General features: G+C 42.8%; 1 protein-coding gene across 5 annotated transcripts in view; it reads right to left on the minus strand.

The window, feature by feature from the left end:
• The window catches only part of LOC131676713 (hemicentin-1), a 261162-nt gene that overhangs the window by 52515 nt on the left and 187303 nt on the right, over positions 1-21344 (minus strand). For all 5 annotated transcript variants that reach the window (XM_058955978.1, XM_058955976.1, XM_058955977.1 and 2 more), the window contains 6 exons: positions 21136-21305; positions 20904-21039; positions 19309-19445; positions 11881-12019; positions 3840-4139; positions 3128-3330 (listed from right to left, as the gene is read on the minus strand). In XM_058955978.1, coding sequence (XP_058811961.1) covers positions 3128-3330; positions 3840-4139; positions 11881-12019; positions 19309-19445; positions 20904-21039; positions 21136-21305 — 1085 coding nt within the window. The remainder of the gene's footprint in view (positions 1-3127; positions 3331-3839; positions 4140-11880; positions 12020-19308; positions 19446-20903; positions 21040-21135; positions 21306-21344) is intronic.

Here is a 21344-nt window from a genome sequence, read left to right on the forward strand (position 1 = left end):
GATAATTTTAGAGTTTATCAAAACTGCAGCTCTTGGAGTCGGCTGGTTTTTACAATATACTAACTTGTGAGCTGAGGAATTTAAACCAAAAAAATTTTTTTTTTGCCCACGGCTTCTGCATAATAGCGAAGTCTAGGCGTTCTTCGGTGAACCTTTCAGCAAGGACGCTTGTAGCACCTTTAGCGTGAAGAATGATGCAGCGAATGTTGCACAATTTTTCGGCGATTTTTTGGCCGTCGATTTTTGGGACCAATACTTCATCTCCTTTATTTTGCCGACGGCTACTTGCATCCTGTATGCTGTTCCACGTTCCAGTGGCCTTCTTCGGCCCAACCGAAACCTTTTGCCGTTTGCGTTACTTCGTCTACAGGGAGTTTCCGCTCTTCTCATCACGTTCTAGTATAATGCTTTTGTGTGTCGCTCGTGAGACGGGTAACCACCGACCGATGCACTCGTTACCGTTGCCGCAGGCTTGCTATGATCAGAAATCAGTCGTGAAATGTCCCGAGTTGGGGCACCCACGGGTGCTTGTTTAATCCATGCTTGCCCAGAACTTCCACGTTCGGCGAAGACCGGGAAACCGTTTAACTGGCGCATTCTAGCCTTCCCGAATACGTAGTTCAGCTGGTTATGTTGGGAGGTTATCGGTTTCACTGAAGCCTCATCTACCGCCTAAAGGAGTTCTACCGTTCTGAGGACTTCTTTATAGCCCTCCAGTGCTCAGAAATTGTCTACACCAGGCGGAGAATGTTTCCATCGGACCTGTCGATGCTATCGGAAAAAATGTACAGCGCCTGTTTTGGAATATGCGACGCATCAACGGCTTCCAATAAAGCGCCTTCCCAGGGTTTGAACTCAGAACCCTTCAGCCACTCAGCTGTATCCTTGTCTGCCCATGTGATACCTTTGCTTGTATGTGCACTCAGTCGCAATGATGGCCATCGAGCTCGACTTGGCCATTTTGTTGAAGGTTTGATGCTACTCAGTTTTTTGTGAGGATCCTTCCACTTGATCTTTTTCGATTTCTGGCAATTTGTTCTTGAACAAATTCTACTTCGATTCCAGGTGGGACTTAATCGATAGAACCGGCTTCAAACTCACCAGTATTCGTGGTAGAAACAGCACCTTCATTACATTCTCGTTGTTGTTCAACCCCACACCCAGTTCACGTATACCTGCTAAAAGATAGGTTGGGTGCATGTCTCCTCAAATCACAGAAAACCACACGGAGATTTGTGTGGTTTTCTAGCGTGTAGGTCTACTATATTCATACCATCGGACCGAGCACAGAGATGTAAACATCTTACAGCAAGACTGGTGCTTGCAAAAATGTTAAAATAAACATTAGCTCGCCTGCCTCTTGTCTATGACACGGCGAACCACACGCAAGTTGTATTCAGTATTTTCGCCAATCCATTTTCTAATTATTGTAGATACAACCTAAAAATAAGAAAATTATAATGTAAGAACCGACGGTTTCCTCGAATTGCTTTCAAATGCAGAGCGCTGTTTTTATTCAAGCACTCACAACTCACCAGATGTCGTTCCCTGTTCGGATTTTTAGCCGTTGTAAGCATTAGGCTCATAGTCTAGGTTTCCTCGTCCAAAGTTCCGGGGCTGTTCTACTGACTGCCTCGTAGCCACACTGTCGAGCTGCATTCAGAATATCCACAGTCAGCACATTGTTTTTAAGTTCGTTGAGCTTCCCTTTGCAACGCTCTGTACAGACAGTCACTATATGTTGTTCAGTTGTATGAATCGGTCATGCTGAGCCTACTAATGGCATACCTCTTGGGAGTAGCTTACGAGGTCTGTCGCATGCCTCGGAACAAACGCTATTCCAAGCCGCTCCGAATGTGCTCATAGGTTTGGTTCGGTATTGTTAAAAACGTTATTTTTGGTGATTCCGGAAGCTACGTCCATACCGTCGTTCATACGAACGAATACTTTCGAACGAGTTCAAAAATGGTATGCTTTAGAGATGAGAATGAACAACAAAATTATATTGTTACATAATGCAACCATATATTTTATTTCTGATTCTTTAATCTTCAGAATAGGAATTTGACTGCTCCTAATTGTCGTATATTCATCGTTACATTACTTTGAAATGCTATCGACAAAAACTTCACAAAGTTTCAACCGGATTCTCCTCCGAGTGAGTCTGGCAACACTTTCCCATCCAATCATCCCAAGCGGAGCACAACATTACTAACCACGCCGGCCAGCGCAAATTGTCTCCACGAAGGCCGCCACCACCACCATCACCAGTCACAGCCAGAGCACACTTCTTGTACCAGGAATGGCAGCAGAACAGCACATCCCGGAAAAGTCTGCGGTCGGTTGCGGCGGAATGTGAAACCAACAGCGATTAAGTCCCGCTGGTTAACCCTCCCGCCCAGCTCTACTCCGATTGCCGAATTGAACCCGAGGGGATCTTCATCACTGCCGCAAAACCTAACCATCCATCCCCTCACGGATTTTCCAACCGGGAAGCTTTTGATGAAGCATCCTCCAACTGTTGTTTGCATGTTCGTAAACATGTGTGCCGGTGCTGAAGTAGAGTACACCGTTGTCGCATCGCACCATGACAAAGTGGCACTTGTTTATCGCTGCAGACAGATGGCGCTGTTATTGTAACCCGATCTTCAACCAAAAGCTGCTATGGACCGGATGGACACGTCATGCGTGGCAGAAAAAAAAACTGAACCACCGCCCCCGTGGATAAGCAGTCGAATAATTTTGCCAATACTCGCGCAACAACGTGGTCCAACAGGACACAGCAGGCTGTACCCATCGGTATGGTAATTTGGTTGCTATTACGCATAATTGTTACCCCATTGCTATGGTCACTCACTGAGATGGAAGACCGAGCAACCAAGCAAAAAAAAATAAACGAAATGGAATTTACATTGACCTGTTGTTGTTTACCCGAAACCGGTGAATCTCAGCTGGCGCTTACATGTAGGTAAACTAATTTTCCACGAATGAGCACTCCAAATGATTGCTTTTGTGTCATTGTAAATGAGCAGCCCGTGTAGGTTGGGAACGATTTCCGGATAATTTACCACCCCGGGAACAGAGGGAAAAGGGAACCAGCTTTACCGGCCAGACAACCCAGACTCACCTGATCGTTCATGGTGGAAATTTCGTTGTCGATCTCCGTCGGTGGGCTGCGGGTGTAGTCCAAATTGAACAGTGCCGGTACTGCTCCGCCGATTACCTCCAGCAGGAAGCTCTGTAATAGGCCGCCATCGTTACCCGCTTGGCACACCACTTCCGGAACGGTGTCGTTGTGCAGCTCACAGTTACGAGGCGTTTCCGGAATCTCTGTACCGCATCGAAGAGTGGAAGATAGTAGAAACAAGGCGGGGAGAATTAGAATTTTTAATTAAAACCACACTCCTAACGAGTTTGGGAGCGCAGTTGGTAGACGAACGATTAGGTGGTCCTTGGACAGGAATGGTGATGGGAACTGGAGATTTCTCGCTATTGGCGCGTCAATTTAAATGCAAGTACACTCGAGTGAATTGTGTTAGAACTGTTAAACGACCAGCGAATAAGTGGCCTTCCATGATGGTGATTTGGCTACTGTTATGAGCGATTCAAAGCACCTGGTTGGATTCAGAAATTGATCGTTTTTTCTTCTCTCATTTCAATGACTACTATGCGGTTTCAGTGTGACCACTCAAAATCATTGAACTGCCTAACACTGAATTCGAAACATCAGCGACATCTCATACAGCTTCCATCACCGCCACAGTCAAATCACGGCATCCAATCGAAACGTCCGTCGTTCCAGTCCTGGCCATTCGGTCAGTGCACAATGTGGTACTTACTTGCAGGTAAAATATGAATCAGACACGGCACCGTCTGTCGGCCGACACTGTTCATGGCCCAGCAGGCCAGCGTGACCAGCTCCGAGTCGGACTGCGGCAGGTAGGTCATGGTGCTGACCAGTCCATGCGAACTGATGCGTGAATTCAGCACCGGCGACACGTTCCGGGTGTTGTTGTAGGTCCAGCTAAAGCGTACACCGTCCGGTGGGTCGGCTTCCACCTCACAGCGCACATGCAGAGAGTGCATGTTCAGCGAACCTACCGACGTCTGCTCCGAGCCGGGCTTGCAACGAGGTGCATCTGAAAGAAAGGGAAAAATCAAACGTATCAGAATCAGGAGTTTCTAGTTTAGCGATTGGGTGACCAGTAGGCTATGAAATTGACGAGTGAGACGTGAAATTCGCTGAGGAATGCATCGGTATATATTTCATTTGACAGCAGAAAGGTAATCTAGTAGGCATTTTTTCTATTCATAGCGTCGTTGAGAAACAAAACGTGCGATTTATCCGACAAGGACATGAAAGCTGTAAAACCGCACCCAAAAAAAAAAACACGAAAAAGGAATAAACTCAACAAGAATTGTCCAAAACGATGAGTGCCGCCCCCGGTGAGTTTCAATTGCTTTCGGAGCCTGCTCCAGCTCGGTAGCAGGTGTTATTTTCAACGTTGTATTAAAATCTACAAGAGCGTTATTATTCTCATTTTTTTCTTTTTCCGACAGCGGAAGTGAAGTGGTTCCCTCTTCGCATCCGGAGCCTGTTCCGAGCCGTTGTGAGCCACTGCCTTCGACGAACGAAAAGCTCTTATCGCGAATCAATTATGAAATATTCATTCTGTTTGCTGCAAGGTTTTTCACATTCCGGCCACCGCTTCCTTTCATTGACGGGAGGCTTCTTATGGCTTTCATTCCGAATGCTGGTGGTTCCGATTGTTGCCATTTGCTGGCGGCTGTCAGGATCCGAAAAAGATTGCGGCAAATGTAAACGAATGAATGAGTAAATTGGGGGAACCGAGAATCCTACTTGTTTCTGGTAAATTGGATTCAAACAAAAAAAAAAAATGGGGGAGAGAAAAATGAAAATGAAATGAAGACGGTTCTTGATTGAAAATGAAACAAATGGAGAGTGGCTAACAATGGACCGACACGGTTCAAACCGAATTTTTAACTTGGGGAGCAGGTGAATGTTAGAGCAAGTGGCTACGTATAACTTTCTATCGTTACATCAGGATCGCTGTGTGTCGATTTTTATTTCACCCAACTATCTGAACCCAAGACAAGAAACAAGAAAAGAGAATCAATTTCATGATACCTTAGAATCAATCATGAGGTAAAAGTCACTGTTCAATTCACAACTGCAGATGGCTTGCCAAACAATTTTCTTTTTCGGAAAATTCAAATAATTTTTACTATTTGTACAATGTTACGAAAAAAAATTATTTGGATAATAGCTTAAGATTCAAAACAATTTTACAAAAAATGGTTTCAAATTGATTCCAGATACAGTTTCAAGGAGGAAAATCGAAATTAAAACAGAACAAAAGATCAACTTTGCAATACTTCTTAATATCAGAAAAGGGTGTCTTATAGGGACCGAGCACGGCAGACAGGTGGCGAGCCGAAAAAATATTTGTGATCTGCTTTTTGTTTACTCGATTTTTCGTTGTTTTTTCCATCGTCCTCTATCCGCACTGAGTGCTAATCATCGACGCTAGAAAGGGGACTCTCCACCAGCTGGACCCTAGATATCGGACTATCAACAAATGAAATGGGACCAACGGGTTTCCTTCCCTGCCGAAGGAAGATTTGACCACAGATTTTTCGCCATAGAAAATTTCAACGACCTCCGCTGGGATGAAACCCAGACTCACTGGGGTGAGTGTGGCTCACGCTTACCGCTCAACTACCGGCGCCTTCTTTTTGTTTATTTTTTCCTAAAGTCCTGGTTCAAAATTGCCTTTCTAAGCAGTCCAGCAGTTGCTAAGAGCATATGTTAGATATGGTTAAGCACCTTGAACAGGACTCAGGCTGGTTATGAGAAAAAAAACTGAACCTTTTTGAAATGGATTTGGAAATAACCGGTAATAACTCCTGCTGCAAAAGTGTATCCATGCAGATCCTGAATTGCCTCAAAAAGAACTTCCATTTTGCTGAGACATTCGTTGGTCGGTGAAATATAGATTAACACAAACCTGGTAGGATTAAATTCCTTAACTATTTTGATCCCTATCACTTTCTCCGGTAGCATGTTACAAGAGGCAATTGGCTCACATTGGGTAGAGTATGGTGACGTTGATTACACCATTCTTGACGGACAGATTTCAAAGGACAGCTTTTCACCGAGTGTGAAAATTAGTTATACTTTGCAATTATACGAGGAGACTCCAGTAGCGGTACACTATCAAAATGCACGAGGACTCAAAACTAATACAGATGATTTCTTCTTGACTGTGTCAGATGAAAAATATGATGTTATCGGTCTGACCGAAACTTGGTCGAGTAATGGAATACACTCTTCTGAATTGTTTGATGGCGTTTACTTAGTTTACCGGGACGGTCGTGGCCCTATATCTTCTGGGAAAAGAAGAGGAGGCGGCGTATTTATTGCCGTCTCTAACAAGCACAGTTCCTCTAACACCGGGACTCGAGTCAAAACTACTGTAGAACATATATGGGTCAATTTATTTGCTTCAGCTAGTACTAATGTTGTGGGAGTAGTTCACTTGGCACCGGCAAATATTGCACAAAAACATGTTGAGTCTATATTCGATGTTACAGAGTTATTAAGACCATGCGACACTCATCTTCTTCAGGGAGACTGTAATCAATCAAATTTAAAACCCATTAATGGCGCTAAAAAGAGCACAAACTGCATCTTGGACCTTATTTTTGCCAACGAAGAAGCTGTATCAAGTTGCACCGTAGCAGAGGAAATCGAACCGCTTGTAGAAATAGATTGATTCCACCCAACTACTGTTACGAATTTGTATTATTCACAAACGACATTTCTAATATCGACAGGAGCAAATATTAATCGATGCTCTTTAAGCTTTACCCATTGGCTAGAAACCCATTATTTGACCATATTTGACAGGTGCTCACTGTCAAGTTTGGGCCATACCGGTCCTACAAATTTACCAACAGTTCAGGTGTTCCACAAGGAAGCAACCTGGGACCGTTGCTGTTTGCAATATTTTTTAACGATGTTTGTCTGGTAATCCCACCGGATTTCCAATTTGTTTATACCGATGACCTGAAAATTTTTAACGTCGTCAGCTCTATAGAAGATTGCAGAGAACTACAGCGACTGATTGAGCTATTTAAGGAGGACTGGTGTTTTTGGAATCAACTGACAAAAATGATCTCATTCACATGTAAAAAATACTATTGAATGGATATATAAAATCGGTGGAAATTCGATTGAGCGAGCAAGTGTGGTAAAATAATCTTGGAGTACTATTTAACACACAGTTCTCGTTTAAAAACCACTACTCGAGTGACATTGCTAAAGCAAACAGTTCGTACGTGTGCGTCTGGATCAAGAGGATTGAAGCAATTCAAGCTCGATTCATCAGATTGCGCTAAGGTTTCTCCCTTGGAGGAATCCTTTTAGTAATAATAATGGTAAAAAAATGCTTCTACCAACTCAAACAAATAAAAATAACAGCAGGTAACTCGATTATTTAGTCAATATTAGCAGAACCGAAAGAACAGTGGTCCCTCTGCTACTTCAAAAGATCTAATACATGATGTCATAGAATTTTGAACGTTTGTTCGTGAGCTGGTAGTCTCAATTAGTCTCTGGTACCGTGACATGCCATAATAGTGAGGTTAAAAATGTTTAAAGTAAAAAATGAGCCTTACAAGTTCAAATTTTCTATAAATGGTTGTGACTATCGTGTTAACTCACTTCACATTAAATATATTTGATAGTAAAAATAAAAGTTATACTGTTCATTGCTAAACTGCCCATGATCGCATACCAGTCCCATAAAGATAGGAAATCCCATAGAAAACGAGACAACTATGCGATCATGGGTAGTAAAAACCCTAGGAAAAATTCATTGAAGATCGACATGTTGATACGCCTTATACCGCGCACTTCAGAGAGATGATTCCGAATACCGCGCCAAATAATTCCTAATGCCGTGTACCATAAAATGAACTAAATACTGGTGTCAATATTATGAGCGAAAGCTTACAGAATTTATTACTCATCATACTTTTTCCTCAGTTTTAGGCGCTTAAATCTCATCCGAGCCTTTTTGTCAGCTTGGAGTTTTTTCTTGATTTAACGTTCAGTTTTCTTTTCAACTCCGTCATTTTAATGTTCTCAATATTTTCCATTTACTCATCGTAAGCAACACTAGTTGCGACCGAGGATGGGGTTGTGGCTTCGAATTTGGTTTTGGTTTAGCTTTCTGTAAAATTTTAGGATGGCAAAACACCTCACCCAATACGATACGTTCTAAATCTCGGCTGGACGATGAGACAGAACTAGTGATTCTGGAAATATTCTGGAAAAGTGATTCTGGAAAAAATGGAGATAAAAATGTGCATTCTGTAAAAAATGGAGATATCACCTCGATTTTCGTCGAAGCCTTTGAATCAATGGGGAACTGCTTAATACTCTGCCAGACTTTAAAAGTATTCTCAGCGCTACCGAGCCACTCACTGGAGGAATCACTGCGATTAAAATCTTCCACTTGTTGATGTGGAATATGATTTTGAATTTCTATCAGCAAGTTTTCCTGGACTCCAGTAGTTTGCTGCGCAGTTAAAAATTTGCCATTTGAACTGTACTTAAAAGTAGAATCTATAGATGTTGAATAGACTGGTTCAATTTTTGACTTTTAGCTCCACCAGGCTCTACTGATTCCTTTTATGGCCCTTAGTTATTGTGCAAATTTCGGTACCGCTCGGTTGTGTCTACGGACCCTAAAAAAATTTCAAAGTTTATATGGAAGTTTGTATGGAAAATCGGTTAACATTGAAAATAAATTCTTAAAAAATCACCTCATCAATCAATTAATCGGAACACTACATATTTCTAAAGGTATTCTTCTACTGAACACATTCGGGGAACATTGCAAGTTTATGAAAATTCGTTGAGAAAAGTTATTAACTAAAGGAGCAGTAAGACTTCAAAACAAGTGGATTTTTTTTGAACCAGTCTAATGTTGATGCTTTACACTAGAGTGACGAATAGTTAACTGCATCCACATCCCATAGATGTAAACCACCTAGTTTGAATCGTTCGGTTTTTTTTATTTTATTTTTAAACTGCTTTGTAAAGCAAGGAAGCAATCTCATTTCGTAGTAGCAGATCCCCTGCATCCTCAATTCGCCAATCGACTAGGAGTTGGTTCCAGTACTGTTTGAGCGGTCTAAAAAAACTGACATCCCATGGCTATATGATTTTGGTTGTGTTAGGCGACAAGCAAATAAGATGTTCCGTTTATACAAAGCGATTGAATCCGCAGATACGTGTGATGAATGTCCGTCGACGAAAACGATTACCGGAAATGGATTTTTTCACCTAGAAGCTAGGGACTTTTTGTCTATAAGGGAGCAGCATCATAGTTGGTGCAAGCATGCCAGCAAGCGTTGCCGGAGAAAAGAGCCCTGTAGGATTCTTTGTCTGAATTGTCGACACGAGTATGAACTTGTCTTCCATCTGCTTCTGGTTGCGCTACGTCTCGAGTTGGAATCGTGCGAACAGCAGTTTCATCCATGTTGAAAATTTGCTTTGGATGTTTCATAACCTCCTAAAATTGATTCTACTTTATAAAAGATGTTATTGCTCCAAACCATCTCTTGATCTGCTTGGGGCTTACATTGGCTCTACTTTTCGACGATGAGCTTGCAATCCTACGCAAAATATTCGGGTGACGTTTCAAGAAAGCAGTGGCCCATCGCGGTCCAGGAACTCCAGCTTTGAATGAAGACATAGTTAAAATTTTAGCGATTTTAGCCATTTTGCGTACTTCAAAATATCGATTCTGAAACTCTGACCAGTAGTGGAATACGGAGGTCACTTCTTCTAGATCAAGGGTAAACCCTATTTTAAGACAGAATATTGTTCAAGTTTTACTTTTTCACACAATCACAAATAGAAACCGACTTCCATGCCATTTTCGGCATTACACCCTTGAACAAAAAAGGCGACTGTCAACGGTTTCCGTTTCACCCTTCTCAAGGTTAAACAATACATTCCTGAACACTCTACCCTGTTAGCAGACTACATCTAGTAGGCGATTTTTCTACGAACTAATTTTCCACTGCTTCATTGTTTCTCCATAAAACCGCTTCCAGCGACAACATCGCAGCAACCTGCCTCGAAAATGTTCTGTTTAATCACCGATCAGAGATGAAGTGGGATAAACTAAAGAAAATAAAATGAATTGAAAACAGAATTTTTTCAATAGAATGCACCGGGGAGTAGTCCGTGATGGGCGAATCATTTTACAACACTCCGAACGTAAATTCACAAATGATTGCAAAATCAACGATCGATGGGCGAAGTAAATGTTTTGCCAAGTTTTTCATATAAATACAACTAGGTAAGAAAATGCCTCCGTTCCAGAGCAGAAAAATAATAAAACCGATTCAGGGTTGGTGAAGAGCCGATCACCGCCCGCCCACCGGGAGAAAAATTGATTGTCTCGTCACATAATCAACTGTGCGGAAATTCGATCCAATTTAAGTGAGCTGCGCTTCGACAGCAGCTCAATGCCGGTAGAGAGAAGTGGGGAGAATTTTATTTTTATTTTATAATGAAGTGGATACTGGAACGGATACGAGGCGAGGCAGCTACGACGATTGGAGTGAGCTGCAATATGTGGCATATGCACGTATGGGATACGAACTTATAAAGAGAAGGCGTGGGATTACGCAATGCAAGTTATGTAAGTGGAAAGAGCCGTCGAGGGAAGCGACGGATGTGCAATCAAACATAACTTCGGAAACTTGTAGCGATATTGATGCAATTTCTCAACATGAATTGAGGGTTGCAAGTGAAATGGCTGAAATTTGCAGAATATTTAAAGCACAATTCTAAAAAATCGTTGCACAACAAATCCCAGAATTGCAATCCCGTGCCCCAAAAGCAAACAAACCAGCAATAATCATTCCCCTAATACGAAAACGAACTCCCCGCACAATCAACCTTCAATCACTTCTGACCAAACAACCCATCAAATTGCTAATCACGATCAGAAAGAATTTCGATTTCCTGTCAACAAGATAAGAGCCGCCTACTGTTCGCTAGCGGCCTTTGGCAGGGGAGCAAAAATACAAAAGCAAGCTCATACAATGGTAATTAAAACCACTCTGAAGCCGACCGGTGAAGGTGCTTCTTCTGAGGGCGACTAGAAACAGGATGCAAAACCGATGAAAGATGTAATATCCTTGATGTGCTATGTATGAGGTCCCACAGGCACACCGGATGCTGAAAATACAGGTCCCGAGGGGTACTTCCTCCGTTCCGTTATTTAGTCCGTTGAAAAGGCAATACGTGTTTGCCACGTTCGATCCTTGCATCCCTAGGCGCACAAAGCCGAGTTCAAACGGTACAAATGTGCAACCGGTTTCTGCTGCTAACAAACTGCTGTCATGCTTCCTGACTTTTCTTTTGTCGGCGGTATTGTTCGCCTGCTTTGACTCGACTCGACATGATGGTCGTCCGTCTGGCATGCCAGGATTGTGTTGTGTTCGAAGCCAAACTGCTTTCTGCTATCAATGTATGACAAGTGCTTGTTTTTTTTACATACTGCCGCACTGGAATCATTTCCTCCACTTTGAATAATAGCGGCGGGAGCCAAAGGGGTTCCGAACACGACATGCACAGCTTGTTGATAACGAGAAGATTACCGGTAGTACAGTAGTAGTACCTTTTCGCCGGGTATTGTGCGAGATGAAAGGGAAACAGAAAGAAAAATGTCATCCCTGCACCGGAATTGCGGTTCGATTCGTTTCTTTTGTGACAGTTAAGGAAAATGGTTCTCCAGGGGCCGGCGGGAGAATCGTGAAAACACCACTTACACTGAATCTTCAACGTGATGGATGAGCTGCGCGTTTCACCCTCGGTGTTGGATGCTGCACACGCGTACGAACCGGCACTTTCCCGTTCCAGCTGGTTGAGATGCAGTGTTTCGCCGCTTTCGCCAGACATTCGCATGTTCTGAAAAAAAAAGGTAAAAAAAAGAACGGTTGTTAGAATCACTTGCGATGATTGTTACGACGGTGTTGAATCGATTGCTGTGAGTGGGCGTATACTGAGTACGAACAAAATCATACACAGGGGGTTTCCTGGTACGAGCAAATCGCGTATGGAAATTTTAGGTTATCGTAAAATGCAGAATGCACCATCGGAAGCTCATTACTGGAAGATAAGGGTAGTTCTTAACTCAAGCCTGTGTCTGAAAATTGAGCTTATCCTTACAGCAGTCAGCATAGCATTTCACGGGCTTTAGATAACTGTTCCCCACACTCACCACCAGTACGAACTACAACGAAACTATTAATCCTTCATTCTAAAGAGATTAGTCGGTCTGACCGACCCCTCCTCGACAAAACTTCCGTTCATGTATAATTAGCTTTATTACCGACAGCATACCACGTAATTCATACACTTCAGGGGCTCTTTACCGGAGCTGGGTCAGTCCCACACACACACACACACGCGCGCATTGCGGTCCTCGGTCGTCGAGGAAGCTACGTAGGTACTACATCGGAGCCAACCAACCGATAATTCCATCCATTCAGTCCAACGGAGATAAAGAAGCGGTAGTACACTCTACGGTGCGTGTTTATTCTCGTCAAGAGGCTGGATCGGCACGATTCGGTGACGAGTTGCGAGAGACGGTAATATGAATAATAATATTATTTTGTGATTTATATTCATCACTTGGAGGTCATCGCTCACGCGGCGGTGACTGAGGGACACATTGGGTCCTGTTTTTGTTTCATCTTCCGTCTCCTTCCTGTGGAGCGTAGAATTTTGGTCTGGAATTTTTTTGTATCACTCATTCAAAGCGGCCGAGATGTCGTGCGTATTCCAGCCGGGAGGATGTCTTTAGCGAAACTGTAATGGAAATCCACAGGGAACAAGCGGAATTTGGACAGTGTGGAAGCCGGTGGATTCATCTATCATCGGGATAGAGGAAATTTTCATGCCGCAAGAGATCTTGAGATCTGAATGTTGATTTTTTAAGAGTTATTTACAGAACAGCCATATGTACCGCTTTTTTATGTTTATTTTCGGTAGGCGTTTGTATGCGTGTAGCTATCACCGACGTCAGAGAGATGAATTCACCATTGGACCCTAGAAATTGGCCCATCAACATATGGACCGAGACCAACAGTTTTATTTCTTTTCCAAAGGATGGCGTGACCATCACAAAAAATCTCAACAAGCTGGGATTAAATACAAAAGAAGTGAGAAGTGGTCACGTCTAATATGTGCCAATATGTTACTGATGTGATGTGATATGGAGTCACCATCAGTTCAAAAAGTTTCCAGTAATTGTAGGTGGACTTACAATAACCCCGAAATGGTTTATCATAAAACCATCACGTTGCTAAATTAGTAATGGAATTTACGTTTCGATTTCGTCTTATAAGACTCCGACACTAACTTAGTGGCAGGACTAAGCTGGCGCAGACCCCTAGTCCTGCGTTAGGTCCTGCAAGAAAAAGAGTTGATGCTGTTACAGAAGGGAAGTCAAAAAAGCTTTGGTGGACTCGTAAGCAGAAACACTTACGTGCAGCTGAAAATAAATCCCTTTCAACAATAGTATCCAATGGTGTGACTTATCCTCTTGACGATGAACCAGGTAGATCACAAGCGAAACCCTTATCGCTCTCGCCACAGAAAACATGTAATGGAACATATGCAAATGGCGGTACCGTCGGAAAGTAGTGACTTGACAGTCACATTCCTCGGTACTTTGCAATTTCATTTAACCACTCCATTCATGTTGGAACCGTCCAAAATTTCATCACCCCATCCGGACTGCAGTTGTTACAATTCTTGGAAGATAAACTTTAGCTGAATCATAAACGGACTAAATAAGCTAAACCAGTTTTGGGAAGTTCAATAGGAAGACGAATTCATCGGTCAGTAGGTCCCACCTGATTCCAAGAACACGAATATCTACCTGTTTGTGATCAGATGCTATTTCAAGGACAAGAGACTCAAGCTTGCTCTTTCACGTTGAAGTTCTTGATAAATTGTGCCATCGATGGAGACGGAACGGTGCCGAGCATAATCACCATCACAACGTACACGCTAGGAGAATCCATCCGGTTCATACCACGCCACAGGAAACATTAGGATACGAATGAGTACTTGGCGAAACATTCGTTTGATGTCCACAACGAAAGCATCTTCTTCATTTCTGCGCGGATAAGGAACACTATCAGAGGCGGAACTAAATCGGAATTTGCTATCCGGAAAGATAAAGCTTGAATCGCTTGATTTTGCGGTTCCTGATATCCAGTTCTCGCTGATCTTCATAGGCTATTCTCATTGTATGACCAGAAATTCTAAACTCTTCAACGTTATGCATGTATATACTTCACCAGAGCTGTAAGCTCAATTTCATCACTTTCTGAGCACAGGAATGCGTGATGTTTACTCGATCCAGTAATAGCAGAATCTGCTGCTCCATGGATTATACATCCTTGGTGGTAAAGTATCAACTGCAAATCTTGTAGCGAATATTGTACCATCTTCAGAACTACTATCAGACCCGCATACAGGGACAGGCATAAAACAACTGCTTTCACTTTCGTAATATCGAATTTCAGCGGAAGTAAAGCGATGTTCTGCACAGTTTGAATGTTGCTTACGATGTACCATTATGCTTGCTCCGATGGAAGGAGCGATAACATCATCGACTGTCTCTCTGGTGCAAAATCCTATTCGTCCAACGATAGGACACAGGAGTAACTAACAACTGGACCACAGATTCTCACCATGGAAACTTGGAGCAGTGATTTACGTTTCTGACATTGACATTGCATACATTCTGCGGACATACAGAATCATGCATGTCCGTACTATTGTATTTCAAGTACCTCGCAGATCCGTCCGAATGGATTAATACATATTGATTTCTGGTCCAAACCTTGGTTCGTTTTTTTTTTATTAGCGCCCATGCTTCCGCTTCGGGAATTCTACCTACTTCTGTTCCCTCTTCAGCACCAGGTCTTCTTGATTTCTATAATGCAGTTAGCTTTTTTCAGCCACATTCGTTCTATCGAAAGCTTCAGTTCTTTTTTCTCAATCTGCTTGGAGTTGGCTATCAGCATGGCTGATTTTGGAAACCGGCACCCATCAGAAAAGGCATTTCATTTTGAACTGGAACGGATTCATCGTTCCTGGATTCGATTGGCCTTGTTAATTGCTGTTAACTGGAATTCGATAAATGTTTGACGGAAGAAAGTTTTCAAACTACGCCTCGATTTCCTCTACCTCTACCAACCTCTGTCTAACGAAGGCTGGACTACGCTGCAGCAGCTAAATTCGTAGACTTCCGGATTTCTTTGGTAGCTTCCGTACTAACTTCAATATGCTGTTGTATCGGCCAGCACTCTTCGATTTTTGGAATCCAAGACGAACCCATCCACCACGATAAACAGTGTCAAAAATCTGAAGCTGCGATTCCACGTGAGATTATATCTATCGGCTCCTGGAAAGTAATCTGTTGTATTTTTGATCCTCGGATTTCTGCGTAAGCCCAGTTTCCAGGACTCCTTGGCTATCTTTTCGTATAACTCTGCAGACAGAAGAATAGCGCATAGTTCGAGCCACGGGTAGATTGTTTCTTCAATGGAGCTACGCTTGATCAACAAATTCATCTTGATGTACCCCCATTCATCAAACGATCGTAGTATTGAGCTGTCGGCTTGATTGAATACGTGTAATAAATTATGCAAAACTACTCTCACAGGAATGGTTTTCGACAAAAAAAATAGAAATTTTGGCTAAGTACGATAGGCAGGTTCGGACCAGGTTTCTCAAATGTTAAATTTTCTGGTTCGGGTTTGGGTTTTCAAATTTTGAAATTCTCGGGTTCGGGTCGGGTTTCACAAAATTTTCAATCTCGGGTTCGGGTCAGGTTCGAGTTTTTCAATTTTTAAATATTGGGGCTCGGGTTGGGTTGGTGATCCACCCGTTTCCCACTCGCCTTGGATCGTATTGAACTCAAACCATTGATGCACGACATTTTCCAATCAGCCCACAAATTCAGTTTGATGAATGAAGCCATAATACTTCGTTTGCGGGTCTTCAACAATTCTATTTTGTGGAAGCTGCTGATGATAATCCTGCCACTGATTTGTCCAACGAAGATGGTGTTTCTTTATCTCACGACCAAGAGTTCCCGTCGCTGCCCTTAATCGGTCATATGTAGATGAAAGCAAATAGTATGGATTTTCCGTTGGTTCTCGTGCACGCAACTTTATATTGCGTGCGGAGACCTTCTTTTGCGACGGGGAAACGTTCGTCTGCTCACCTACTGCGTCATGGGGGTCGATCATTCACTTCTCTCGTGCCTTTCATGTCAAGGTTATCATCGGTGAGGCTTTTTTTTTATTTTGATTACAGAGATTTCGCCTCTTTTCGGGTTAGAGAACTCTCTTTTGGCAAAATCTCTAAACCTATATGCGGGATTGGGAATCGAATCCAGGTCAGCGGCGTACAAGTCAATCGATTTACCAACTATGCTATGTCCGTCCCCTATCGTTAAAGCTGTCTTGGTACCTGCCATCAGATGTTCTTCCCTGCTATAGACTCCTTCACCGATGTTGCTTTTAGTTGCTTTTGGGGTGCTTCTTTTGCGGTCGTTATTATGGCCTGGTTCAGATATTGGTATTGACGTCTGTTTTGGACGGGATTTCTGTTGATGAGCTGGCATTCGGTTGAGGTGCAGTCTACGTAGGAGATTGCCCCTCACGAGTCCAAAGTGCAGTTTGTTTAATAGTAGTTCTGTGAGTTTTCAGGTTTTTTAGTCAAGTAGGACGAAATAGATCTTTCGATTTGCATTCTCACCACAAGAACGCCGTCTCCGTATTGCGACATACATTTTGCAATTAGTTCAGGAGAGATAGGCGGTGGTGGATCATGTAGCACAACATCACCGTTCCAAAATTGCTCATCCAGTTTTGGGAAATTCAATGGGAAGACGAACTCATCAGTCTGAAGGTCGCACTTGATTCCAAGGACTCGAATATCATTCTTTCTCTGGTCCGCTACTATTTCAGGATCAAGTAACTGGAGTTCGACGAGAATTTCAGCGACTTGCTCGTGTACCTTTCTATCACACGCTGAATCATTTTGATGGCCGCTTCCTTAGTGTCTGTACAATCAAAATAATCGTACACATAATGTTGTTTAATGATATCTCGTTCAACACCAGGGTACTTTTGTTCGAGCTCCTTCGCTTTGATCGATTCCTCAAGGGGACCGTGGAACGATGGAATTTTCACGTCAGGCAAAAGTAAGTGAGTTTGTCGTAGGGTCGATGCACAATGTGATTGGGCAGCATTGGTGGCAGCTACAGTGTTTTGCTTTAATAGAAATCCCTTCACCTGATAATGTTTTGTTTCAGAAGGTGCCCGTTTTACAAAATATTCGTCCAAGGCCTTAGTAGAGATGATCGGGTTCAGGTTTTTGGACCCGACAGGTTTCGAGTCGGGTTCTGTGAATTTGTGAAGCTGTGAAAATTTGAAATTCTTGGGTTCGGGTTGGGTCGGGATCTTTAGACGATTTTTATGTCGAAACATTTCTACTGGCGCGTGTACTGTACTATCTGAAGCATAAAAGAAATTATATAGCTCATCAATGATGTGACATCAATAGCGCATCAGAGAATCTTGATTGACACTTCCGACACAAGTTTGGCTGTGCCAACCAGTAACGCGGGTGACGTCGTGTAAACTATCGAATACGAATTTCCGTAGCTTGATTGAATACACGTAATAAATGATGCAAAACTACTCTTGCAGGAATGGTTTTCGACAAAAAAATAGAAATTTTGGCTAAGTACGATAGGCAGGTTCGGACCGGGTTTCTCAAATTTAAAATTTTCTGGTTCGGGTCCGGTTTAGGTTTTCAAATTTCGAAATTCTCGGGTTCGGGTCGGGTTTTACAAAATTTTCAATCTCAGGTTCGCGTTTTTCAATTTTAAAATTTTGGGACTCGGGTTTTAAAATGTTGGGTTCGTGTTTTTCAAATTTTGTAATTTCGGACGCGGGTCTGGGTTGGGTTTTTCTATTTTCAAGTTCTCGGGTTCGGGTTCGAAAAAATTGAAACCCGACCATCTCTAGGCCTTAGAAGTTTTGATCCAGTGTTTCCAACTCGCCTTGGATCGTATTGAACTCAGATCATTGATGCACGACATTTTCCAATCCGCCTTCAAATTCAGTTTGATGAATGAAGTCATAATACTTCGTTTACGGGTCTTCAACAATTTTATTTTTGTCTTCGTACTCATGATGACATCTAGTTAGATCCGGAAGACACAATCCTGCAATCGAAGACCAAAGTAGACTGCCAAAGCATAATGAATTTCTTGGATTTACAATTACCTTTGAAAGGCAGTCACATGCCTTGTGAAGAATATTACGGAATTCTCACGAATCGACGTCTCGCAGAGATTGATGCCCTTGGCTGATAGTTGCAGTTGGGTTTTCTCGCCACAGATCAATGATGGTGGAGCATGTAAAATGAAGACCAGGTACCAGAGTCTTTAGTGATTATATAATTGGACTGGTACTAATCTCGTGTTTTAGATAAAGAAGTTTACGGAGCTCAGTATGCCAGGTGGACGGAGACGGCTGGTAACACTGTCGCCATGTTCTACTAATCACCCTTCGTACACAGCGCCATTGCCGAAAACTCACGACTAAAGAGTACACATGGCCTGCTTTCTTTATGACAGACTCTTGCTCGTCCGTGTCAGGAAGCATTTACGTTTAGCCTACGTGGTGGATTTCATTGCGCCTTTCCTTTGCTGCTACTGCGTTAGCAAATTATATAGATGACGCTGAATATTGCGATTTGCGTTACATAAACTATCTTACTATGTTTTGTATGATGACAACTGAAATGACTGCCAATTTAAATTGTTGCATGATCCAACACTTTGCAATGAAAATTAAATGGTCTGTTGTATTTTTCTTGAAATATTGAACCATTCCTTCTTTTCAACTATTTGTTTTTTCTTTAAACCTTCTTCTTTCAGAACTATTTTGACGTTTTTCTGAAGTCGATTTTTTACCATCTGCTGTTCCATTCATTTTACCGTCTTCAAGCTATTCGTGGTGATATCCTCCGACCTTCTTTTAATCGCCCTTTCAAAATTAAGGTAAGATCTGTACCCAGCAAAGCAATCATTGCAATTTTAAATCATTTTTCCACCCATCGCCGCCTGCTGCTAAAACCTAGGAAAAGTTCATACTCACATTTTTGTACCAGGCAAAGGAAGTCACCGGTGGCCGTGCGTCCGCCCGGCACTTGAGTGTCACATTTTCGCCTTCCGCCCGCGTGATGACCCGGGCCGGATCCTCGTTGGCCAGATGCACCGATACGACCGGTTCGTCTACCGACACAAAGCGGGAAAAAAGAGAAAGAAAGGAAGCAATAATTATTATAAAATACAGCTTTGGTGCATTAGAGAGGAAATTATAAAATTTAATTTATCGTGCTATATCTGGACACTGTGCGAACTGTCGGGCTTCCGTGTATTGTGCTGAACCATCGTTGGTCTCGTTGGTGGTTCTCAACCCCGGAAGCGGAGAGGTTTTGCGAAGGGGTGGAATGTGTAATGGTCACTTCCAGCCCTACATTTAACGCCGGCTGCTGCTACTGCTTTATTGCTATGGATTCGAGTCTCCTAGCGCCATTTGAAAATGCAAAAGGATTGCGAATGGATTATGTGACTCTGGAGTTCAATTTAGCGGTGCAAATTGAGTTTTAAATTTCCATAATTGGAGGTCGTCTAATGCAGCGTTGGTATGCTTGTGAAAGATTTGCGCAGTGTTGCCAGCAATTAACTCGCTTGACTGCTAATGGACAAAGCAAAGAATCGACCGAGAAGAGAAACTTTTAAAATTATTTCGCCCAAAAAAAAAAACAATTCAAACTTTCCAATTAAATAAACTGCAAACATAATGGCAAAGGCGGTACACATTTCCAACGACTAGAACATCAATCTGTTGGCGCACTCTGCTCCCATTTCCCAATGATTATTATTGCTCATCCCGGCTTTCGGGTGCAGCAAAACTTGGCCCATTAAACGAATGAGTTTCGTGCACTAGTTTTGGGAGATAAATTATAAGTACTTTAGTATGTTTCCACTGCTGGCTGAGGCTGGGCCAGCTTGATGGGCAACGACGATGAGGCCAGCTGCTCTGACAGGATTCGAGACTAGTAGCCATTGCCAAGGCTGCGACAGCTAGTAAATAAAACGAAAATAGGGGAAGTTGTTTGTTGAACGTTGCCTGCCTTCGGGGGCTTAATTCTGTTTTCGTGCTGTTCTTCACCCCACTCTACCCTAGATGAAGGATAATGAAGACCAACATATACACGCACGGTCGTGTCGGAGCCACACTACAGTGACTGATATTATAGCATACGAAGTTATGGCACATGTCCGTGCCGCTGTCGACAATCTGCTGAACAAATTCAAACTGCAAATTGCAAAAACACGCACACATACACTCACACGGACGGCAGTATTGCGCAACCGGAAGGAACCAGAAGGTCATTTAAAATTAATGATTTAATGACACAATTTATGCGTTGTTGGCCCGGATCGGGCAATGTTTGGCAGTATGTCTAACTGCACCAAATGTTCTGTCGGAGAGAGATAATTGAGTCTATCATAAATTGCGCTTAAAAATAGGTACATAACCTCAATTGAAATGGGTAAATTTACAATCGCATTTCATCCGGGGGTTATTTCACTACGTTTCGGAACAGGATCTGCATCTTTTTCAAGGGTGTCAAATCCAATCTTTTTCGACACGAAAATTTTTACTGAATCTTGCATACTTACAGGCAACACTGATCGTTCTCTTGTCCTCGATGGCCCCACCGGAAAACCATGGATTCGAGGCCCGACAAGCCAGCTCGCCACCATCGTTCTCGGCCGTCACACGCAGCGTCAATATACTGGAGGTAAGATTGGCATCCTGTCGTTAGGGGAAGAAGACAAGTTTCGACTCCGGGATTAGCGAAATTGAAGCAAAAACATTTTTTTTCTTCTACTCGGCACAAAAAAAACTTACATTGCCATCGCTATGAACAGTGATGTCGGCACTCCGCAGCGGCTCACCGTCCAACAGCCAGACAACCTTGGCCGCTGGGAATGAACCCCAGCTTTCGCACCGGATCGGAATGGGACGACCCGCGGTGAGCAGCTCGTTCGGAGTAACGATTTTCACCCGGAGTGGCTTTACTGGAAGCGAGAAAATAATTAGCTGTCTGGGTTTTTTTC

The sequence above is a fragment of the Topomyia yanbarensis genome, chromosome 1, assembly GCF_030247195.1.
Source record: "Topomyia yanbarensis strain Yona2022 chromosome 1, ASM3024719v1, whole genome shotgun sequence".
NCBI classification, from domain to species: Eukaryota; Metazoa; Arthropoda; class Insecta; order Diptera; family Culicidae; genus Topomyia; species Topomyia yanbarensis.